At 41.2% G+C, this 21,937-nt stretch overlaps 1 protein-coding gene across 3 annotated transcripts in view; it reads right to left on the reverse strand.

Annotated features, from left to right (window-relative positions):
- The window catches only part of RALGAPA2 (Ral GTPase activating protein catalytic subunit alpha 2), a 316,728-nt gene extending 295,169 nt beyond the window's left edge, over positions 1-21,559 (reverse strand). For 2 of the 3 annotated variants that reach the window (XM_045529190.1, XM_045529189.1), the window contains exon 1: positions 21,303-21,553. In XM_045529190.1, coding sequence (XP_045385146.1) covers positions 21,303-21,408 — 106 coding nt within the window. In that variant the 5' untranslated portion in view covers positions 21,409-21,553. Of the gene's footprint in view, positions 1-21,302 lie in introns of all 3 variants that reach the window. The other variant, XM_045529188.1, reaches the window with a different exon arrangement.
- Positions 21,560-21,937: the final 378 nt, after the last annotated feature.

Genomic DNA, 21,937 nt, shown 5'->3' on the forward strand with positions numbered 1-21,937 from the left:
GAAGAAGGAAAAGCAGGAAAAATGCATCCAAGTAACAGAGGCAAACTTTCTGTTAACAGTGACCCACGCTAGCCAGTAAGTTTCAATATCTCCTGTGCATGCAGTAATGTGCTAACTGCAGGTCAGGAGCTTATCTAGGGAAGAAGGCAAAATCTACATGATGAAGATTTTCCAGATTCAGTAGGTAATCAGATCATAAAACAGGAGGAATTTCAGGGATGATTGTTCTTAAATGGCCAATCAACACTTCTGTCATCATCATTATTATTACTAAAGAGAAATTTCACATTTAGAAAATGCCTATAGGTACAGACTTGAAAAATGTCACCTGTACTGATTATATGCAAATACAAAATCTTCATGTGGATGGAAATACTAACTTACATAGCAGAAAACTTAACTCACCTTATGAAAGGCTCCAGGCCCAGTGCTGTCAGGGTCTGAAACTCAAGAACTGGTCAAAGGTGTGGTGTGAGAAGCCCAGGGGGAAAAAATGGAATGAGAGGCAGGCTGTGAAAGAGCCACAGAGCTCTCCCTTTGGCTCAGCCCTACTCATCCCCCCAGGCAGCTCTCAGGTAAGGACACCCTGTCTGGCTCCCCACCCACTTCCCTCATCTCACTGGTCTCAGATGCCCCTCCTGCTTAGACACCTCAGTGTCTCCCACCAGACTGTGAGAAGAATGTCAGGTCTCCCTGCACCCAAGGCATGGACACTGAATAAATACACACTAAATAAATGTATCGATCGGCATAATTTAGATTTGTGGAGAGACTTGATAATTAATCCCTTGCTATAAATGAGAAGAGAGCATTCCTGAAGGTCACAGCAAACAATAAAATGATTTTTTAAAAATCAAGGCAAAACCTCGTATACTAATGAACAAAAAAAGATTTCTCCAAATCAGGAGAAGGGGTCAGGGATACTACCCTAAGATACCGATGACAAATTGATAAAACAGGGTAACAAGCAATGAAGATCTACTAGTAAATAGTAATATTTTCAAAATAATGATGGCACAAATATATGCTCATCCCTTAAACTACCAATAGTACTCATATTATTAAATTATCTAATATTTATACACCATCTATTATAAAGTCTATGCCATGTAAGAAAAAAATCTAAAACCAGAAACATCCTACTCATCAGTAAAACTTTTAAATTTTTCAATATATATTTTTAAGTGAATTTATGTTAATATTATCTTTTACTATTTAATGAGTTATTTTCTACAAAACAGCAAGGAATTGCCACCATCATATTTGTTTACACACACACGTATTTTTATGCCTGCTACAAATCTAATACTTACGGCATAACTACCATACAAGTAAACATAACCAAAATTGCACTTTTTAAAAAGTAAAATATAACCTCAGGCCCACAATTCCCTTCCGTCTCGCAACTAAAGTGAGAAAAATTAGTAGGATCACAAATGTTACAATGTTACAAGGATTTTCAAAAATAAAAGAAAATTCACATAAATCACTCTCAGTCAGAGCATTCACCGCTCTTGCAGATTTACCCACCCACTCAAGGCAGAAAAGTTTGCTCCAAATCTGACCCTCAGTCTCTGGCCTCTAATCTGAGCTGTGTCCCACAAGCCCATATACCAACAGAAAATTCCTTCTTGGGTTTCCTGCCTCAAAGTCAGATCAGAAAGAAATTCCACCCCCAGCCTCATCTTTCCCCACACCCTCACTGACCTGCACCCTCTCTCATCGCCCTCTCTGTCATAACTTTTTCAGTAGAAGGTTACTTATGGAACTTCTGTAAGGCTTTATGAGCCAAAAGATCAAAGCCCATTCTACAAGTACACTTTTCTAATATCATGGAGACTTTATATTTCAGAAAAATTCTCTAAAGTACCACACTTGCAATCTGCGTTCACTTTTAGGCATAAATTTCATTGGACGGGACATATTTGACATGGAATTACTCCTGAAGTCATCCAGAAGTAATGTACTCAAGAAATCTTGCCCCTCCCTTAGTCCACACCACCCCATCACAGTGAAGGGATGTCCTCCCTTTGCTCTTTGCAACACCCCCATTCCTTCCTCCTTACCTGGCTACCACAAGTTGCCTAAGAGACCACATTCAGTAGGAGACTATAATTAGAAGTGATCATGGACCAACCCACCAGGTACACATCAGGCAATGTCCCATCAGGCCTTGCACTCAGTTTTCCATCCAAATCCAAGCCTCCCACATGATCTTCATCTCTAACTGTCAACCCCATATAGCTCTGGGCATCACCTAATCTCACCCCAGCTTCCCAACCCTACCCTCCCACCCACTATATCCAATAAAGCTCACCAAATCCCTTCTCCATCACATCTCTAAAGGTCGCCTTCCTTTCAGCTCTACCTGAAACCTGGCAGTCCCTTGAGAACACTGCTTCCCTGCAGTCTGCCAGGTAAGGCTTTTGTCTTCCTCCTACACCCACATACCATTTGGCCTAAGATGACTTGGGTGGCCTCCCTGCTCCCCATTGCAATTTCCAGACCATTCTGGTCCTTCCTCTCACACATACACAAAACATGCCTTTGTAGCTCACACCATCTACTTTCAACTACATCTATACCAACTATGTTCACTGATCCAAGTTTCACACAGTCTTTCACACCTCACACCTCAAGACACTATCCCGAAGATTCTAGGGCCTGGCTCACTGTCTTCATTCTTTGTGATTTCAACATTTATGTGGATGATGCCTGACTTCTTCATCTCTAATGAGGTTGTCCTTTACCCCACCTTTGCCACCCACACCCACAGCCGGATCCTAGACCCAGTCATTACTTAAGATGTCCCCACCTACAAAGTCTCAGTTTCAAGCAATCCACTCTCTTGCCACTTGCCATTTCTTATCTTTCCTGTCCACTTTTTCTGGAACCCTAATTCCAACAATTTTTAACTTTACTGGGTCATTAAGTCCAATGACCCCACCATCTTGTCAGTATCTATGACACCCCTCAAGCTCTCACTTCCTTTCTTTTCCAATTTAGTTTCCACAGTTCATCTTTTTAATCAGCCCTTTCATTAACCTTCACGCCCCCTCCCCCTTTCTCCCTTTAACACAGTCACTCAACAAAACCTCAGTTTCAGTGTCAACCTTGATTCAACTCAAAGTATTTATGGGAGCATAGGCCATGCAGTGGACACAAAAGTTTGTTTTTTAATTTTGCATTAAATATTTAATGCATGTGAAAAAACAAGTTTTATATATGTAATTTGTGATGAATAACAATAAAACAAACACTTTAAACTCACCCAAGCAAAAAAAGTACCCAATTAAATCAAGCAAGCTTCCCCCAACCCATGCTCTAAGGAGTTCTACACTGTTAACTCCTTCTGGCCAATTTTTAGTCCTCTCCGGGGCCAAGAGATGATACCCTGTGTACCCTGTGCCCAAGCGTCACTAGCCTAGCCCATCAAAAGGAAAAGGAGTCTAGAATCCTGGCATAATATTTCTGAAAGCATGTTGGGGTCTAAATTGCATATTTCTATTTGCAGAAAATGATACAAACTCATCTTTTAGCTTCATTGATAGCTTTGTTTCTTACATATATATTACAGCCATGTTTGTACAGACTAGTTATACTGTTTAAATTTTTAAAAAATTTTCCCCTAAAAATATACACATCTATATCTAGAATTTATCATAATTGACTATTTATTTCCACAGGCGTTGTCTGCAGCATTTTAAACTAAAAAAGTGAGAGCAGCCTGGAACAGACCCTGTTGGTTTCCCCCTACAAACAGACCCTCACTCTTCCTAACAGAGCCCCTATTTGTTCAGGGCTCATCCTCCTCCACAAAGTTGTGTCCCTCTGGGATGCTGGCCTATTCACAGCCCTGTGGGGTAGGACCTGATACTGCTGAGCCAATGAGGGTGGCAACAAGCCCCTTGCCAATGACTTGTGTAGGCTCAAGCCTGTGACCCAATGCTGATCAATATGAAACAGGAGGAAATCTGATGAAGATATCAGAGACAAGCTTTATTGGTTTTAAAAGAAGTACCCTGTTTTCTCCTGCCTCTGGGTATCATTCTATTTGGGTACAATGCTTGCAATGGCTGTAGCATTTTACCACCCTGAGGACAAACCTGTCACATTAAAGATGGCAAAGCAGACAGGCAGAAAGAGCCTGGACTGTCAGCATCACTGTATTGGCACATTAGCTAACTCTGTGGCCTCCCTGCCTTGGGACTTCTTTCTACAGGAGAAAAAAAATCCTTATCATTTGTTTATATTTGAGTTTTCTGTTACCTATAACCATCCTTATAGAGAGCTAAAATAAAATCTGACAATACCAACAGGAAACAAGTACTAGTGTCAATTGAAAAGGTCATAGAAATTAGTCATCTCTCTTCATTTCCTAAAGGTATGTTGTTTCATGTCCTTATACCTTTAAGGTAAATCAGATTTAGAAAGTCAAATTCTTAGAAATCAGATAGATGTTAATGCTGTTATCCAGGACTGACAGTCTATGTGTAACAATAATTCTGTATAAAGATATATGCTATATATCTAGTGTTAAAGGTTTAAAAAGTAGAACTATTTTTTATTTTAAACATTTTTTTTTAATAAGAAGGGGTCTTGCTCTGTTGCCCAGGCTAGAGTGCAGTGGCATCATCATAGCTCACTGCAACCTCAAACTCCTGATTTCAAGTGATCCTCCTGCCTCAGCCTCCTGAGTTGATGGGACTACAGGTGTGCACTACCATGCCAGGATAATTTTTCTATTTTTTGTAGAGATGGGGTCTCACTATGGTATACTGAAGCTAATCTCGAACTCCTGGCCTCAAGCAATCCTCCCACCTCAGCCTCCCAAAGTGCTAGGATTACAGGCATAAGCCACCACACCTGACCCTATACTTTAAACATTTTTGACACACATTTCCCAAATGCAGGATTCTAAAACTTTGTTTTTAACAGATATCAAGTATCAATATAATAAAACACACTATATTCACCAACAAAATATAATGTTCAAATCAAATGTGGTTAATACATATTTTAATATATTTATCCCTTTTATAGGAATCAAGTTTCATCAGACTTTTTAAAGTCAATGTACACTTGCTTTTCTTGATCTGAATTAAGGCTAGCCTACATTGTAGTCAAAATCACTCATGAGGGAAAGAGTCAGAGACAGAAATAAAATGGCTAAAGCAGCTCTACCCTTCTATTACCCAGAACTAAGGAAGCAGGAAAGTGGTGAGGAGGGTGTCCAGAGCCATCCAATAATGTCTTAGGTCAAATAATTATTATTATTACAATAACAGCTTACAAAACAGCTTTGCATACACTGACTCAATTAACCCTCCAACAACTGGAGGAGGCAGGTACCATTCTCAACACCAGTAGGAAGAAGGGTCAGAAAGGGTAGGTCACTGCCAGGACTCAAACCCAGGCAATCAAGGCTCCCTTACTGCTCACCTAATTAAGTCTAACACTAACAGAAAGTGAGGGAGAAGGTGCAAGAAAGCACACCTGAAAATATATTTTGTTTCATTTTATTTTAAAACAAAAAGAACACAGGAAAAATATGGTATAAGTCACAGAACTAAATAGTTATTAAATCCAGAAGAGGGCCAAGGAGTTGGTTTATTTAAAAAGGACACCAGAGACAGCTTGCAAGTACAACGACCTTCCTCCTAGATAGGTTAAAAGGGTGGCTTTTCTGTGAAATTCACTCAGTGAAAACTGAAGTGGACTTCCCCAAGGGACTGTCTTTACTTTCAGAAAATCACCATACTTGTCCGCTGCCTGTCAGCAGCCTCAAACACTGTCATCTCTGCTGTATTCCTTACACAAGAACCAAAGGCCCTGCTGGTCACTGGGCAGCCACTTGCAGGCACACAATCTGCTGACAGCAGCACGTGAAGGTCTGAAACTCACAACCTGAAGAATGGGTGGTAGATAACTTGTTACACAGGAGTCCCATAGAACATGAAAAAGCCATTTAAGTATTATGTAAGTCTTCACTTACTGATGCAGAAAAATCTCCAAGGCTTAAGTAAAAAATATAGTGTTAGTCTATGTATAATGACTATTTGTGTAAGACGGTGTTTGTGTGTGTGAGTGAGCAAGCAAGGCGGGGGAAAGAGAGAGAGAAAAGAGAACAAACATAAGCAAGAGCAGGCACAAAAGGCAAGTTTACCAAAACTATAATGAGGGCTACCTGGGGATTGCAGAATTTGAAGAGCTTTTTGATACTTCAATTATTTTCTGCTTATTCATATTATTCAGATGTTTATAATGAGCATGTAAAGTTTTATAACCAGAAAAAACTATAAAGCTATTTTTTTTCTGAGAAAAAACCTCCAAAGTGTTTTGGAAAGAGATGTTTTTCAAAGCCTAAATATTTACCACAAAAAACTCAGCAGTCATGACACCAGGCCATACTTTTCTCCATAACCGGTCTTAATTTCAACTTTGATGAAACCTTAAGACCCAAACAATATGTAAAATAGCATCTTTACCAATTCTAAAATGCTCTACAAACAGCAAATAACTTAAATTCCCTCTAACGTTATAATTAAACTTCTGTAATAATATACACATTGCACATAATGCCTTATAATGATCTAGTTATTTGAGGAGTTTTGTTGTCTTTCTGTTTCTCTAGACATCATTCACTGAAAAGTACAGAAAAATAATAGAACTGGGTGGGAAGAAACTGTCTTTATCCAGCCATTTAACAGCTTGCACTGAGCAGAAATGAGCAAATGTATAATTTGTCGTTTTGAACACAAAAAGGTGATAAAATTTCCAATCAGGGTAAGATTCATTTACAGCAAGACCTGGTAGCCTCAGTCAACATGAGTCAACTTTTCCTGGTTCTGCTTAAATCTGGCACTGATTATCAATCGCCAGAACAGAATATTCTCAGTAGCACACTATAAAAGTGCTACAGAGATAGTTTATGCTCAGAAATGTTATCTCTGGAACACTACATGAGATCCTCCTCCTATGTCTATCCTTCTAATGCTGTCATATTTTAAAACACCATAGCCACCTTTCTGAGTAAGACCTAAGTCTCAGCAACATTAGTTTATAAAATCACCTGTCTGCAATTAACACTGAGCCAAAGATCAAGATTCCCTCCTGTCTTTCCATTAAGAAACATACAATATAAAGCACAATCGGGGTCCTAATTTAGTGAGGTACTTGGCATGGAGCCAATCTGCAGTGTTTGTTGCCTTTTGAAATCATTCATATTAGATAAATTATTACTGTACTGACCCATCAACATTTTTCTGGCTCACTGTTTTTTCAGACACTGGCAAGAGTCCATTTTTTGTCACCATCAGGGGCACTTTCTAATGTGTCTGCCTTTTTCCTTCTACTAGAGTTTGGGGTAACAGCAAGCTTATCTCTATATTGTTAACAAGCTCAGGCTGCTATGTGGGCCCAAAACATGGCCCACTGCACTCTTGCTTTCCTGTCTCACTGGCCACAATGTGTTTCTGTCCTGTCTTCTCAACACTACTTGCTGCTGCAGTAAAGAGGGACACAGGCTGTGTGTGTCCTCTATCTTCCTCAACACCTGTTTTGGCCACAGCTTCCACAGCCACTCACGTCTCTTGTCCAGCACCGCTTCTTTCTTTCTCTTCCCTCTTCTCTTTTCTGTCTCCAGTCGCTATTCAGTTTTGGGGCAAAGGATCTGGCCTACTATAAAGTAAGCCAAAGAAAGCTTTCTTTAAAAAGAAAACATGTGGTCAGAAGACCAATCTCTGGTAGTCTACCCAAGCAAGTCTAGTCTCCATGCAGGATCCACAGTGGTTCTTTCAAACCTAAAGGTTTGAAATCACTCCACTGCTCTTAGCCCCACTTGGGCTCTCCATCTTACCTTACTTAGAGTAACATCTCAAGTCCTCACTGAGACCCACAAGCCTGACCTTGTCTTACCCTTCTCTTCCCTCTCTCACCCCTACTCCTATCCCCACTCCCTCTCTCCTCTAACCCCATTGACTTCCAGGAGATTCACAGCCTATTTATGACTCAGAGCCTCTGGACTTAACCATTCCCTCTGCTTGGAACACTAGTCCCCAAAACAATCACAAAGCTTCTCCCTCACTTAACTCAGGTCTCAGTCCAAACCCCTCTTCAGAGAGGCCTTCCCTGACCCCAATATCTAGATAAGCACGCGCACACACACACACAAACCCTTATCAAGCTTCATTTTTTATTATCATTATCTGAAATCATAGTATATATTTGTTTGTTGTTTGTTTATTATCCATCTCCCCTAATGGAGTCAAAGTCCCATAAGGGCTAGGGTCTCATTTGCAAATAGCAGGTACTCAGTAACTACCTGTGGAATGACTATGCAGACTTAAAGAGTGGTCAATCCCATTTGTTAAAAGGGCAACCTTTTACTTTCTTCAAATTAGAAAAATAATCCTCAAATATAACTCCCTAGTCTTACATAGAACTTACAGAATGTCATCTAAGGTTTCCTCAATGATCTAGAATTATTAGCACAAAAGTCAATGAACTTAACTCTGTGGTACAAATAGGCACAGGCAAAGATACAAGCAGTTCTATTTCGTATGGGAATGTACCAGAATGCCTTTCCAGGTCTACTTTCCCAGAAATATAGGAGGCAGAATGAGATTTGGTCTCTAGGAACAGGATAAGTGATCCAGGCTAGCCAAGCACAGCACCTCATCTCCCTCACCCAGTGATTGGTTCAGGAATGGGCACATGACCCAAGTAGGACCAATCAGAGTGGTTCTCAGGCATTGGGGTGGGCCCTAGGGCCCTAGGTTACTCAAGTGTAACTAGCTGCCAGGACATGTAAGACTGGCAATGCTAGGGACTATCACTCCTATACCTGGCCTGAGAATGAGGCAGAAGGAAAACAAACACAGAACCAAGAGTAGTATTTTCCACCAAGGGGCAAGGTGGGAAAAGAGAGTGGACACTCGAGTGAGTAAGAACCCTGGACATACCCCTGTGGACAGCCATATCTAACGCCAAATGCCCAAGTGCCCCCTTAGGCTATTGAGTTACGTTTGTCATTAAATCCTCTCTTTGCTTAAGTTAATTTCAGCTGAGTTTTGCCACTTGCAACCAAGAGTCTGGACTAGTACAAATATGCTCAATATATACACTTCTGGTGGAGCAGAATAATTAAGAAAAGCAAAAAAAAAAAAAGCCTAGTCTAATTAGACACATGCACACATGGGGCTGTCAGAGGCTGAGGGGAGGAGGGAATAAAGAACAAATGCTTGGCCGGGTGCCATGGCTCATGCTGTAATCCTAGCACTCTGGGAGGCCAAGGCAGGAGGATCACCTGAGCTCATGAGTTCAAGACCAGCCTGAGCAAGAATGAGACCCCGTCTCTACTAAAAAGTAGAAAAAAAAATTAGCCGAGCAACTAAAAATAGAAAAAGTTAGCTTGGCATGGTGGGGTGCACCTGTAGTCCCAGCTACTCGGGAAGCGGAGGCAGGAGGATCACTTGAGCCCAGAAGTTTGAGGTTCCTGTGAGCTAGGCTGATGCCACAGCACTCTAGCCCAGGCAACAGAGCGAATCTTTGTCTCAAAAAGAAAAGAAAAAAAAAATGCTCAATGGTTACGGGGTTTTCTAGGGGTGATTAAAATGTTTTGGAACTAGACAGAAGTAGCAACTGTACAGCACTATGAATGTACCAACTGCCACTGAATTGTTCACTTTAAAATGGTTAATTTTGATATGTGAATTTCACCTCAATAAAAAAAATTTAAACATACAAACAATGCTGCAAAGCATTTAACAGAATAGGCTTTATCTATATAAATTTCTCAGCTGAGGAAACTGGGTCAAATGATACATACATTTTAAAGACCATTGATATGTATTAACAAATTACTTTCTAGAAAGAGTATACCGAATTACAGTCCAATCAAGAGTATACTAGAGAGCTCACATGGTATATTATCATTAGTGAAAAAATAACAGCTAACTTTGTTAATATAATGGGTAAATATATTTTAATCTTTAAATTTATATATTTTAGATTATTAGTGAGGGGTGACATTTAAAACATTATTATGGGTCTTTCATTTCACCATTTGTGACTTATACATACATATATTTGGAACATATATTATGATTTTTCTTGTAAATACGTAGGGGGTTTTATATATTGAGGATATAACTATTTCCTCTCAGAAATTGCAAATATCTTTCCAGTTCGTGATTTACATTTTACTTCCATTAAAGGTGATGTGTCCGGTTCTGTATGTATGTATCTTAGGAATGGGGAAAAAAGGGATGGAATTATTCTTTCCAAAATAAATACTTGCAATATGACACACAGACTCAGATCCATGCTGAAGAAGACTAGAGGATATTTTACTCTCAGTCCAGAAGTTCAGTGTAAGCTCTACCACAACAAGCCTATCTGGCTTAGCACATCCTCATTTTATCAGATACTACAGAGTCCGTGGAATAGAGAGGTCTACACCAGAAATATGACCAGACAGAAATAAAACACGTTAATCCCTTAAAAACAAGCTGTAAAAAAGCAATATATGTTTTCAATTCCCATCTCTCCCATGCAGTTTTGAAAATACTATCAAGGATTTCATTGAAAAAATTTTCCTCACTCCCTATAACAGGTCTTTTGTGGGGGGATGGTGACTCATTTTTGGTTTTTGTAAATTTTAAATTTTACAACAGTGTCTCTCCCCTTTTGTTCCCAGGAAAGAATATCTGGAGTATCTGTCCTTACCAAGAGCCCTTGGCACTGCTGCCCTTCTTTCCCCCACCCTCGGTCAAGGTTTACTGACACCAGGCTCTTCTCTCGTTGGCCCACAGAAACAGTCCTTTCTTTCTTTTTTTTTTTTTTTTTGGTTTTCTCTTTTATTTTTTTATTTTTTTATTTCAGCTCTTCATGGGGGTACAAAAGCTCAGGTTATATACATTGTCCGTGTCCCGCCCATTCCCCTGAGTCAGAGCCTCAGGCATGTCCATTCTCCAGACAGTGCGCCTGGCACTCACCATGTAGTCATACCTCCCCCCCCTCCCCCCCCACCTCCCCGATTCAGCACCTTCAAGCATGACCATTCCCCAGACGGTGCGCAACGCACTCATCATGTAGGTATACATCCATCCCCCCCCCCCCCCCCCCCCCCCCGTCTCAGTCTGATATCCAATTGGTATCCTTCCCCGATGTGCATTTAGGTGATGATCAGGGAAACCAATTTTCTGGTGAGTACATGTGATGCTTGTTTTTCCATTCTTTGGATACTTCACTTAATATAATGGGTTCCAACTCTCTCCAGGAGAACCAAAGAGATGTCGTCTCATCGTTATTTCTTACAGACAGTCCTTTCTTACATCTATTCCCCTTGGAATCCAAGGGATTGGTCTGATTAGGAATGCACGTACACAAGGGAGAAGTCAGAGAGCTTTCAGGAGAGATTACCACCCTTAATTCACAGTCTTAAATCACTAATGTTGAGAACTTCTGACTGGTGAAAACAATCCTAGGGGCAAGAAGGCTTTCAGTTATTTTTCAAAACATCCACAAGGGTAGTTAGCTATGCCCCAACAGACTTAGATCCAGAATAATTAATATTTAATTCAAATGTTATGTTTTTGGTTGTTGTGGTTTTTTTCTTTAATAGTTACTTATCCCATTCCTAGGCTGCAAACTCTGGCATGTCTAATGCCGGCCCACAATGTCTGGCACATAGTTGGTGTTGGATATATGACTGTTAAATAAATAAGGGAATTCCTGAGCTGGCTCCCTGGTTTCAAATCCAAACTCTGCCACTTACTAGCTGTGTGCCGTGGCCAAGGTTCTCAACCTCTCTGAATCTTACCTATAAAATGGGGATAATGATATTCCCTATCTTATCTGAGAGAAGGAGTTAGTACATAAAAAGTGCTAAACAAATGCTATTACTATTTCAAATAAGGAGGTATGTTAACCAAGAGGGATTAAGGTGAACAAGAAGCTGTTCATGCTCTCTAAGTACTTACCATTCAGTGGGAAAGGTCAGACAGAAGACAAATAAGCATTATACAAAGACAAAGGCCATAAATGCCAAATGAACAGTACAGAGTGCTGTTGGAATTCTGAGAACAGATCATTTCCAGGCAATAGGGCAAAGAAAGTTTATGTGGAAGGTGTTGTGTTTGCACTGTCTCCTAGAAGAATTTTAGATAGCAGGATGGACAACACCTCCTGGGAAAAGAGATGGCATATTAGCTTGCGTTCTCTGAGCAGCAGAGGCCAAGACAGAATTAAATATGAAAGAGATGTATTGGGGAAATGCCTGAGAAGGACAAAGGAGAAGGAGCTGGTGAGGGCAGGAAGAGGATTCAGACCACAATGCAGATCTGACCCATGCAAACAACAGGGGGGAAGGAAGGAGAGTTGAGTAGATAGAGTCTCAGACTTCAACACAGTTCTGAGAAGGTCCTGGCCAGGCCAAGTGGAAGTCCTCAAGCCAAAGTCATCCTTCAGAGGCATCTGGATCTTGCAGGAACAGGCAGCATTAGTACTACCTCTGTGCTCAGTAATGGGCTGGGGACAGCCCAAGGGAAGCTCAGCTTTGGCTCGAAATTGGTGGATACAGAGGGCTGCAGCTGGGGCCATCAGTCAATCATACTCCCCACAACGACAGCAGAAGCAGCACATTCTTATGGCTCTCACAGTCAGGCACAAGCAATGCCACTAGTACCTTATGTATCCTTGAAAGCATGGTTGAGGTTCAATGAATATGTGCCATCACTTAAAAGCAAACACAAGACAGTATCAATGGGCTCCTTAACTTTATCAAGAGGGATTTTTATTAAACTAAACCACAATTATAATAGCAAAATCAAACTACATATTTACTGTTAAAGATTACAACTACTTTAGTGTTCAATACCTTCCAGATGTGGCTTCAATTTCTTAAACTATATAAAAGGCATAAAAGGGTTACGAAACATCTCTTTTCTAAAAATCAAAACTAAAACCCTGAAATAAGAATTCAGAACTAAGAAACAAAGCTCTACAAACAATCTACAAAGTAAATCCTTTAAAAGATGTAATTTCCATAAATTCCTCTTTTAACTTCATCAAATTCTCAATTGCTAGGTTTTGCTAGTGGATTCTGGACCGCCTCACCTGAAAAAGCTATTTGAACTGACACATCCAAGAGGCTGTAACTATGTAAAACTAACTAAAATACATTCACAAACAGATATTTAATAAATGTCTTTTATAATTAATATGAACTGATTGCTTAATATGATTACATGAGAATATGAGAAGATATTTCACAAAAGTGTAAAGTGCTACATGAATATGAGATATCAATACAGAAGAGTTACATCTTACATGGGGTTAAGTCACATGAAAGGCACAGTGGAAAAAAATCAAATGATCCTTTAACTCTAGAGTCATAGCCAGAAGGGGAAGGATCCCACAATGAGAGGCATGAAGGAAAGAAAACTACGGAGGGCACAGGGGATTCCTGTGTTCCACCTTACACCCACTCTGGGGCACATGGGCACTGAGTGGAAGGGAAGGCAACATCTACACTACTTAAGCTGGCCTTGTCCTGCATAGATTTTCCCTGTTCTCACCAAGCAATTAACACATAAGTCAAATGCATTTATGAGATCATTCTCCTCCCCCAAAAAAGTCTTCCAATTATAGTATTTCCTTTTTAAGGGGATACATGATACAGAAGAGGGAGTAAGACAGAGTCAAGTTCCTGTTACCATACCAGTGAGAAAACTGGCTCAGCACATGACTTCACCTCTTAACCTTCACAGAGAGGACAGAAGCCATGTCATGAGAGCTCCCTTCATGTCCCCATCCCATTCTTGCTTTCTTCAAGTGGCCTTAGAGGAAGAGATGTCCCTCTCATTAAGCCTGATCTCCCATCCCACGCTCTCAGTCCCACTGCAGAGCGCACCTTTCTGCATTATTATCCCTCTGTTTCTTTAGTTTTGCATTTTATCAGCTCCTCCTATATATAAATATAAACTCAAATTTCCCCAGTTCTTAAAGAATATAAAAATCAAATCTCCATATATAAACACACACACACACACACACACACACACACATCCCCCCATCGTTGGTACTCTTTCAGTTGCAAGACCCAGAAATATGAGTCAAGCTAGCTTATGCAAAAGCAGGATGTTACCAGTTCCTGCAAGTAAGCAGCTCAGGGTGGAGCTGGCACAGACATGGTTGAACTCCTTGGTTCAGCCAGGGTCCATGGGCTCCCCCTCACTTTCCATCTCTCTGCTGTCCTTCCCCCTGAGTGTGGGATTCAATTTGAGGCACATGATCTCCACATGGTGGGAAAGACAAACACCAGCAGCCCAGGCCACATCCACGGGGTTTGCAATCTGAAAGGATGGGCACTCCCTCTCTCCCAGCACCCATGTTTCAAATCTCAGGGGAGACTGGGACTCCTGGACACTTCACCAAGGGAAGACATTGGATTTGGCTTCTCCTCTGCTTAAAAATCTTCACTGGATTCCCAACATCTAACATCACAAAATAAAAGCCACCGATACTCCATGGTGCTTCACACCATTACCTACGCACAAGCTCCTCTCTCAGTAGTGCCCTCATCCCCAACTCATCCACCTGGTAAACTCCCTTATCCATTATTCAAAACCCACCTCAGCCCTGACCTCCCTCAGGAAGCACTGGCAGATGTCTCCAGGAGGCCCTGCTGCTGTTCCTCCTCTGCACCTGTGACCACATCTATAGTTCCCTTCCCCTGCACTGTGCCACTTAAAACCCTCTGTGATAAATTTCATTGTGTACATGTCTCTATCTCCTGCCAAACCATAAGTCCTGGGCTTATGCCTTACTAATCTCCGAATACACATACTTATAGTAGACATGCACACAAATGCATACACACACACTCTTGCAAATAAATGTTTGTGAATTGAATTTTTTTAATTCAAGGTCAAGATAGTTGTTTATAACATTATTCTTAATTTTATAGTACAGTAACTTATATTCCTTCTTAAAATAATTTTAAAATTCAAATTGAATCACTGTGCTATTCTGAAAGCCAACTTTTCTAAATAAACAATTCTCTACAGTTTTATCTGTGATACTTAGTTTTGTGACCAAAGATCAGTACTCTAAACACTTAGTAAAAGTATTTATGCCTGTCCACAAATAAAGCAAAATAAACATTCAAATTCTAAAAGCTTACATCAAAATATTCTGGACCTACCAATTATCTCCCTTCTCAGAATAAAAGGTGGAAGCCAACCTTTCTTAGTTACCTCACACAAAACTTCTGAGCTCAGACATTTACCCACATTCACCTTTCTCACATCAGAAGTCTGGGTGACCTCAGCTCTAGAAGCAGAGATGCTGAATTTGTGTTATACATGTTTCCAAAGTTCCTTTTACATTCAGGGTTATGGATATACAATATTAGCAATGATGAAAAATTAGCAAAGGAAACATTATGGCAAAATCACTTTGCTCAAACAAGGTCAGTTGATAAAAACCATACTAAGACTGGCTGAAGACACCAAAATTACACCTCCCAGCTTTGTTCTGGTTTTAGAATGTCCAAGTGGCATTAATGTCCATGCAAATATCTCATTACATGCTAGGCCTGCCAAGGACACAGAGAGGCCAATGAACACTAAAACGGAGAAAGAGCCTTTTTATCTTTAGCCATGCTCAAATCAAATATGATAGCCCCAAGTCTCTTTAAAGGAATACAAAAAAAAAAAAAAAACCTGACCAGGAAGAGAGAAGCAAACACCACAGTAACATTTTGGGGACACATGCAAAACCTGCTAGGGTTTTATTTATATGTTAACATTCATTTGGGTGGGTAAATATATTTTCTGATATGTAAATATCCTGTTCAATCAGATAACTAGCAGAAGCAGAAGTTCATCATGGGCTTTATAATCATATGAGCCCCAGCTTTGCCCCTTATAAACTACAGCTAGCAGGCAAGTAGTAATCCTCACTGACCTTCAGTTTCCTCATCTGTAGGCTGGGGAGAGGAACACTGGCTTCATCACAGGTTGTAGGAAGATTCAATGAGATCATGTTGATAATAAACAACCATATCATAACTTTCTATCCTTTCACTAAGCTCAGACTCTAAGTCCCACGACCTCTCAGCCACTCCACTTGGATCTTGCCTTTAATCAAACTCAACATGAAGAATAGCAGACTCATCTTCCCCATTATTAGCCAGGCTCCCAACTTTTCTGGCTCTGTCCATGACACTCCCATTATCCCAAATGCCTACCACCAATTATCAAATTATAAAATAATGTTTATTGCTAGTCAGACTAGAGTGAAAATGGCAGTCTCAATCCTTGCTGCAGGAAGGGCCAATGGAGCAATACTTAGGAAAGCACTGTGAATCAAGTCATAAAATGTTCCATTTGACTTCAATGAAATCTCTTCTAAGAAATAACAGAAAATATAGAAAAAGCTGCTTCCCAAGGTGTTTATAGCAGTATTATTTATATCAGAGAGAGAGAAAGAGGAAGGAAAGGAAAGAATAGGAAAAGAAAGGAAAGGAAAAGGAAAACAAAAGGAAAAAGAAAAAAGAGAAGAGCAGAGCAAAGCAAAGCAATATAAGGCCAAGCTTGGTGGCTCAAGCCTATAATCCCAGCACTTTGTGAGGCCAAGACAGGAGGATAGCTTGAGGCCAGGAGTTCAAGACCAACCTGGACAACAGGAAGATCATGCCTCTACAAAAAATTTAACAACAAAAAAAAAGTAGCTGGGTGTCGGGGCATACACCTATAGTCCTAGCTACTTGAGAGGCTGAGATGGGAGGAATTCCTTGAGCCTCCAGGCTTCAGTGAGCTCTGGCTACACCACTGTACTCCAGCCTAGGTGACAGAGCAATACCTTGTCTCCAAAAAAAAAAACAAAACAAAGCAATTTAACCATCCAGGAAATGCTAAGCTAAATCATGGTACATAGTCTTAACAAATGTTTGTGCTTAAAAATAAGAGGAACACAGAAAAATGCCAATAAGTTGAAATGGCAATATTTAAAATGATAAGTAAACTTATTCCTACTCAGAGTAATAGATGCACAAAAGGAAATATACAAAACTGCTATATTTTGTTCTGTCATTATACAGAGCATTTTTGAGAAACTGTTCTCTCTTCTCTGGCCCCAAACCCATGTCACTTGAATTGACTTGACTGTGGTCTCTGATCCCAAATCTGTTCTCCTTCAGATTGATCACTCCTGGTCCAGCTCCTGGAATCCTCACTTCATTACTTCACTTAAAGAATCACTAGTTTCTGCTGCTCTGGTCCTCTATGATCCCGCCCCTCCTCTCCATTCACTGGACAGTGTCTTGTTCCAGACTCACCGTTATGTGTCTGCTCCATTATTGTCAAAGTCTCCTCAGTGGTCTCCCTGCCTCCAGTTCCACACCTCCCACCACCCCTAGTCCATTCTTCCCAGTCCTGCTGGCAGAGGACATTCTCAAGTCTTTATCAATTGACCTCCTAAAAATTCTCCACGCAGGCCCTCTCACCTTCAGGATAGTATTGGAGCTACCAACTCAGGCAAACAGAGCCCTTTCTGATCTGGCCCCCAGCCTTCCTCAGCTTCTGCTTGCCAGGCTATGGCTCCTCTCCTTCCCCAGGACCCTCCCTCCCTCTGGCCTATGCAGGACACTGTGTACATTTTCACAGTGCCTCACTACACCTCACTACTCCCCACTGGATGTGGGTAAGAGTCAAGCTAGTTTCCTCACCTTCCCACATCATTGCCATGAGCATTTCCACTGCCAGCTCTTCCATCTCCCTTGGTTGGAATTGTCCTCACCCTCTACTTCCCCAAACTCTAGCCCTACTAGACTAGAGTCCATTGTGTAGCCACTAGCCACATAAGGCTAACGAGCACTTGAAACACAGCTAGCATGAACTGGTATGTGCTGTAAGTATACAATACACACTGGATTTCAAAGACTTAGTATGAAAAAATAATGTAAAAATATTGTTAATATTTTATATCGATTACCTGTTGATATAATACACATGAGATACTAGAGTTAAATAAAATACACTATTAAAATTTCACCTGTCTCTTTTTACATTTTAAAATGTTGTTGCTAAAAAATTTAAAATTAATGTGGCTCACATTACACTTCTGTTGAACAGAGCTAGTCTAACCATCCTTTGGGACCCAGCATGAGTAAAACCTCCTTCAAGATGTCCCTATTTTTGTGCCATTCTTAATAATCTTTGACCTTTAAAAAACCTATATGGAGTCTACCATATATCTGGCTATCTAATTCTATAACACACCACACATTTACTATTATTTCATATCTGTTCTTCTCGCTGTATCAATGTGATTTCTATAGCCTAATTTGGGACTCATAGTAAGGACTTAACTTTTAATTAGACATGGAATCTTTGCTGGAGCAATATGGTAATATACAGGGTTTTGTTTTTGTTTTGTTTACACACTTACTTTCTCAATGATGATTTCAACAGTGTAGGGAGAACTGGGAGCCAGGAGACCTAATGGCTCTGTGTTCTTCCTCTAATTAACATAATACATATAAGCCATGTATGTGTATTGCAATGCACCATGCATCAAGCCTGCCTGTGCCTCAGTTTCCCCCTCTGTAAAATAATCATATCAGACTAATCTACAATCAAAGTATCTACACAAGTTCAAATTGTAATTATTACCATAAGACTAAGAAATACTCTACTTTCCTTAACTAGTTTTATGTTTCTCAGTCAGTTGGCTTAAATACAGACTACTTTTTATGAAAAGAGAACAAATCCATCACCATCATCAAAAATAAGAAAGAAGAGGGGAAAAAAGTACCACATCATACTCACAATAATCCTTTACAAGGCAAACATTACCATACCCATTTTAAAGAGTAAACAAACTGTGGTTCAAAGTCAAGCTAAATAACTAGCCCAAGTCATGTAACTGCAAGTGGCAGGGACTGACTGCACCACCTTTGTATGTTAAAAAAAAACAAAAATCTTTATTATTACTTGAAGATAAAACATATGAAAAGTAAAAGTGTTACACAAATATACACATAAAAATACAATAGTAATTACTATTCATTTCCTTCAAATAATTTCCCTGATCTTGGCTTAACTCCTATCTTTCAATTCAAGAGGTCTTTGTTTTCTATGCAGACTTTTTTCTTTAGAAGTATTAATAGCAACCAAATAGGGTATGTGATATAGTAGGAACTACTGCATTTATGTACTATTTTTTTAAGTTTTTAAACCACAGTTGTAAGCAAAAGTTTACACTAAACATCATGAGTTAAACATCATGACTTGAACCCCTCAGACACATTTTACAAAAATCTAGTCCCTACAGATAAACAGCACAGTAATAAACAAAGGAAACTGGGCCATTCTACAAATAAATGCATCACCAAAAAACATACACCTAAGAAAATGTCAAAGAACCTCTTCATGTTACAAAACTAAAGTCATAATAGGTTCAATGAAATTATAAAAGAAAGTTCCTTAAAATAAGACACACACCTTGAGTGAAACCACAATTACAAGACTTGAAAAGTATCTACTTTCTCAGAATGATAACAATGTACTCTGAACTCTAAGAAACCAACCTGATCTAGGTTTAATTGATTCTGCCTTTACAAAATGTAGCCAACTTAATCTTGTAGACTTGGACAGAACAAAAGTTTAAATTCTCATGCACAGAAAAAGTCTCAAAGTATCAAATGCTTCAAAAAGTCCCAAAATATCAAATGCTTTAAAAAGTCCCAAAATATCAAATGCTTTAAAGTACTGCTCAACTCTCCTTTATCAAAAATGTTCCTGCAGTAGGTGTTAATCAGTGACCAGGAACACTGAATAATGCAACCTGTGTGTGCATGGTATTTTACTATAGGAAGTAGAAAATTCTGTTTACCAAGATACCACATTTCACTTTCAAAACTCTTGAAAACTAATCCCTCTAACAGTAACTAATTTATATTTCATTTCAAACTGAACAAGTAAGTGTAACCTCATGCAATCCACAAAAAAACTATGAATAACTTCATTTGGCAAAATCAAGTGCTGGTTTTTTTGTTTGGTTAGTCGGGTGTGATTTTTTTTTTCCCTCCGCTTAGCGGTAGTACCCAGGATATAAATAGAAATAATTAGCAACTTTTTAATCTCATGAACAAGATCTTTATTTATTCAAAGTTCTCACATGTTAAAATATATTATTTTATGCCATATTTTCTCAAGTGACAAGACACATTAAGACTAGGTAATTTCTGTTCCTTTTAAGACTAAATGGCTCCTAGAAGAAACATAAGATGTCTTTTCCAAGGCCCCCAAATATACAAAGATGAGTCTGTCTACATACAGCAAAGGTGTTTTCATCCTAAACAAAAGTTAAAACTAAGGAGGTAAAAAATTGAAAACAAAACACAACCCAAGGGAACCAGCCACAGATCACATGCAGCAGGTGACAGGAAGCCTTGTGGACACTTCACATCCACAGGGGTGAGCCTCATCACAGGTCAACTCCAGGCCCACCTGAGCTCCTCAAAACCTCCACCCAGCAGGCTATAAACCAGAAGGTGGCATGTAACCATCACTGTATTCTCGGTAATAAAGGAGAGGCAGCCTCCCTGAACCCAAAAAAGCCACCCCTCCCTCCAAGCAGGAAGAGGAGCCCCCTTCACACCAAAGACACAAAGAAACTGAAGCAGCCGGTCCAAAATAAAAATTAAATTAAAAGGGCAGGGGAACAGAGATAACAGTTAAATTTGTACTGGGGCCACTTGGAATCTCGGTCAATTTGGGGTCTCAGACTCAACAGTACAAACTAAATTGAAAAGCGGAGTGAAAGACATGAGAGTTCAATTAAGTCTGTGTTGGGACTAATTAGAGTCTCCGACTCAGAAATAAAAATAAAATTTAAAAAACAGGAGGGACAGATGACAGTTCAGTTTGTGTGTGTGCGTGTGTTTTGTGTATACCATTTAGGGTCCAACTTATTTGCTGGGGGGCGGGGGGAGAGTTAGTTACCCCAGTGCCTGGCCTCGAGGTTACTCGGGAGGGCAGGTGCCCAAGCGAGAAACTGGGGTAAGTTTACACTGGAGGCCGCCAGGAGCAGTGCCTGAGGGCCAGGCTGCGACTTCCCGGGGAACAATGCTCCGGGGTCCCTGCGCAGACTGGGAGAAGACGCCCACCCATCCCCCCACCCCGGCATCTCGCCCCCGAACCCCACACCGCGCCGCACCCACGGGGTCTCCAAACCGGCCCAGGACGGGCGCCCTCCCCAGCAGGTGCCTCCGACCCCGGCGCGCGCCTCACCCAGCAGCGCCCGCAGGTGCTTCAGGCGGGTCAGCACGTCCTTCTTCGGGTCCAGCACCTTCTGGATGGACTTCTTCACATCCCCGTGGCTCCTTCGGGAGAACATCCCGCAGCGGGAAGCCCGGGCCCCGCCGGCGGGGCAGGAGGCGCCTGCGCCGCGCGAGTCACTGCATAGAGTCGGGGCCGGCGCGTGTCGCGCGGGCCACTCGCCGCCCCCAGCCCTGCCGCCGCCGCCGCAGCCACCGCCGCCTCAGCTGCGCCTCCAGGAAGGAGGGGCGGGCCGGTCACGGCGAGGGGCGGGGCAGGAAGGCGGTGTCGACACGGAACCGACGGCCCCGCCCCACGGGAGGTGCCGGCCAGCCCCTAAAGCGCAACGCACGCGCGCACGGCTCGGACTTGCCTCGCGGGACACCGGTCAGTCCGCGCCAGACCCTTACCAGGATGCGCCTGGAGCGCCCAGCCGGCGCCGTGAATCACAAAGAAGCTTGCCTCGCGCACACTCTGTACTACAAGTCCCGGGATGCATCGCGAAAGGGCCCTCCAATCAGGCTGGCGTGTCTTCCACACGCTAGGAGTCAGTGGGCCGGCTTTAACACGTCGCCCCGCCCCCGCCGGCTGACGCAAGTGCTCCTGGG

This window comes from Lemur catta, chromosome 17 (assembly GCF_020740605.2).
Source record: "Lemur catta isolate mLemCat1 chromosome 17, mLemCat1.pri, whole genome shotgun sequence".
Lineage (NCBI taxonomy): Eukaryota > Metazoa > Chordata > Mammalia > Primates > Lemuridae > Lemur > Lemur catta.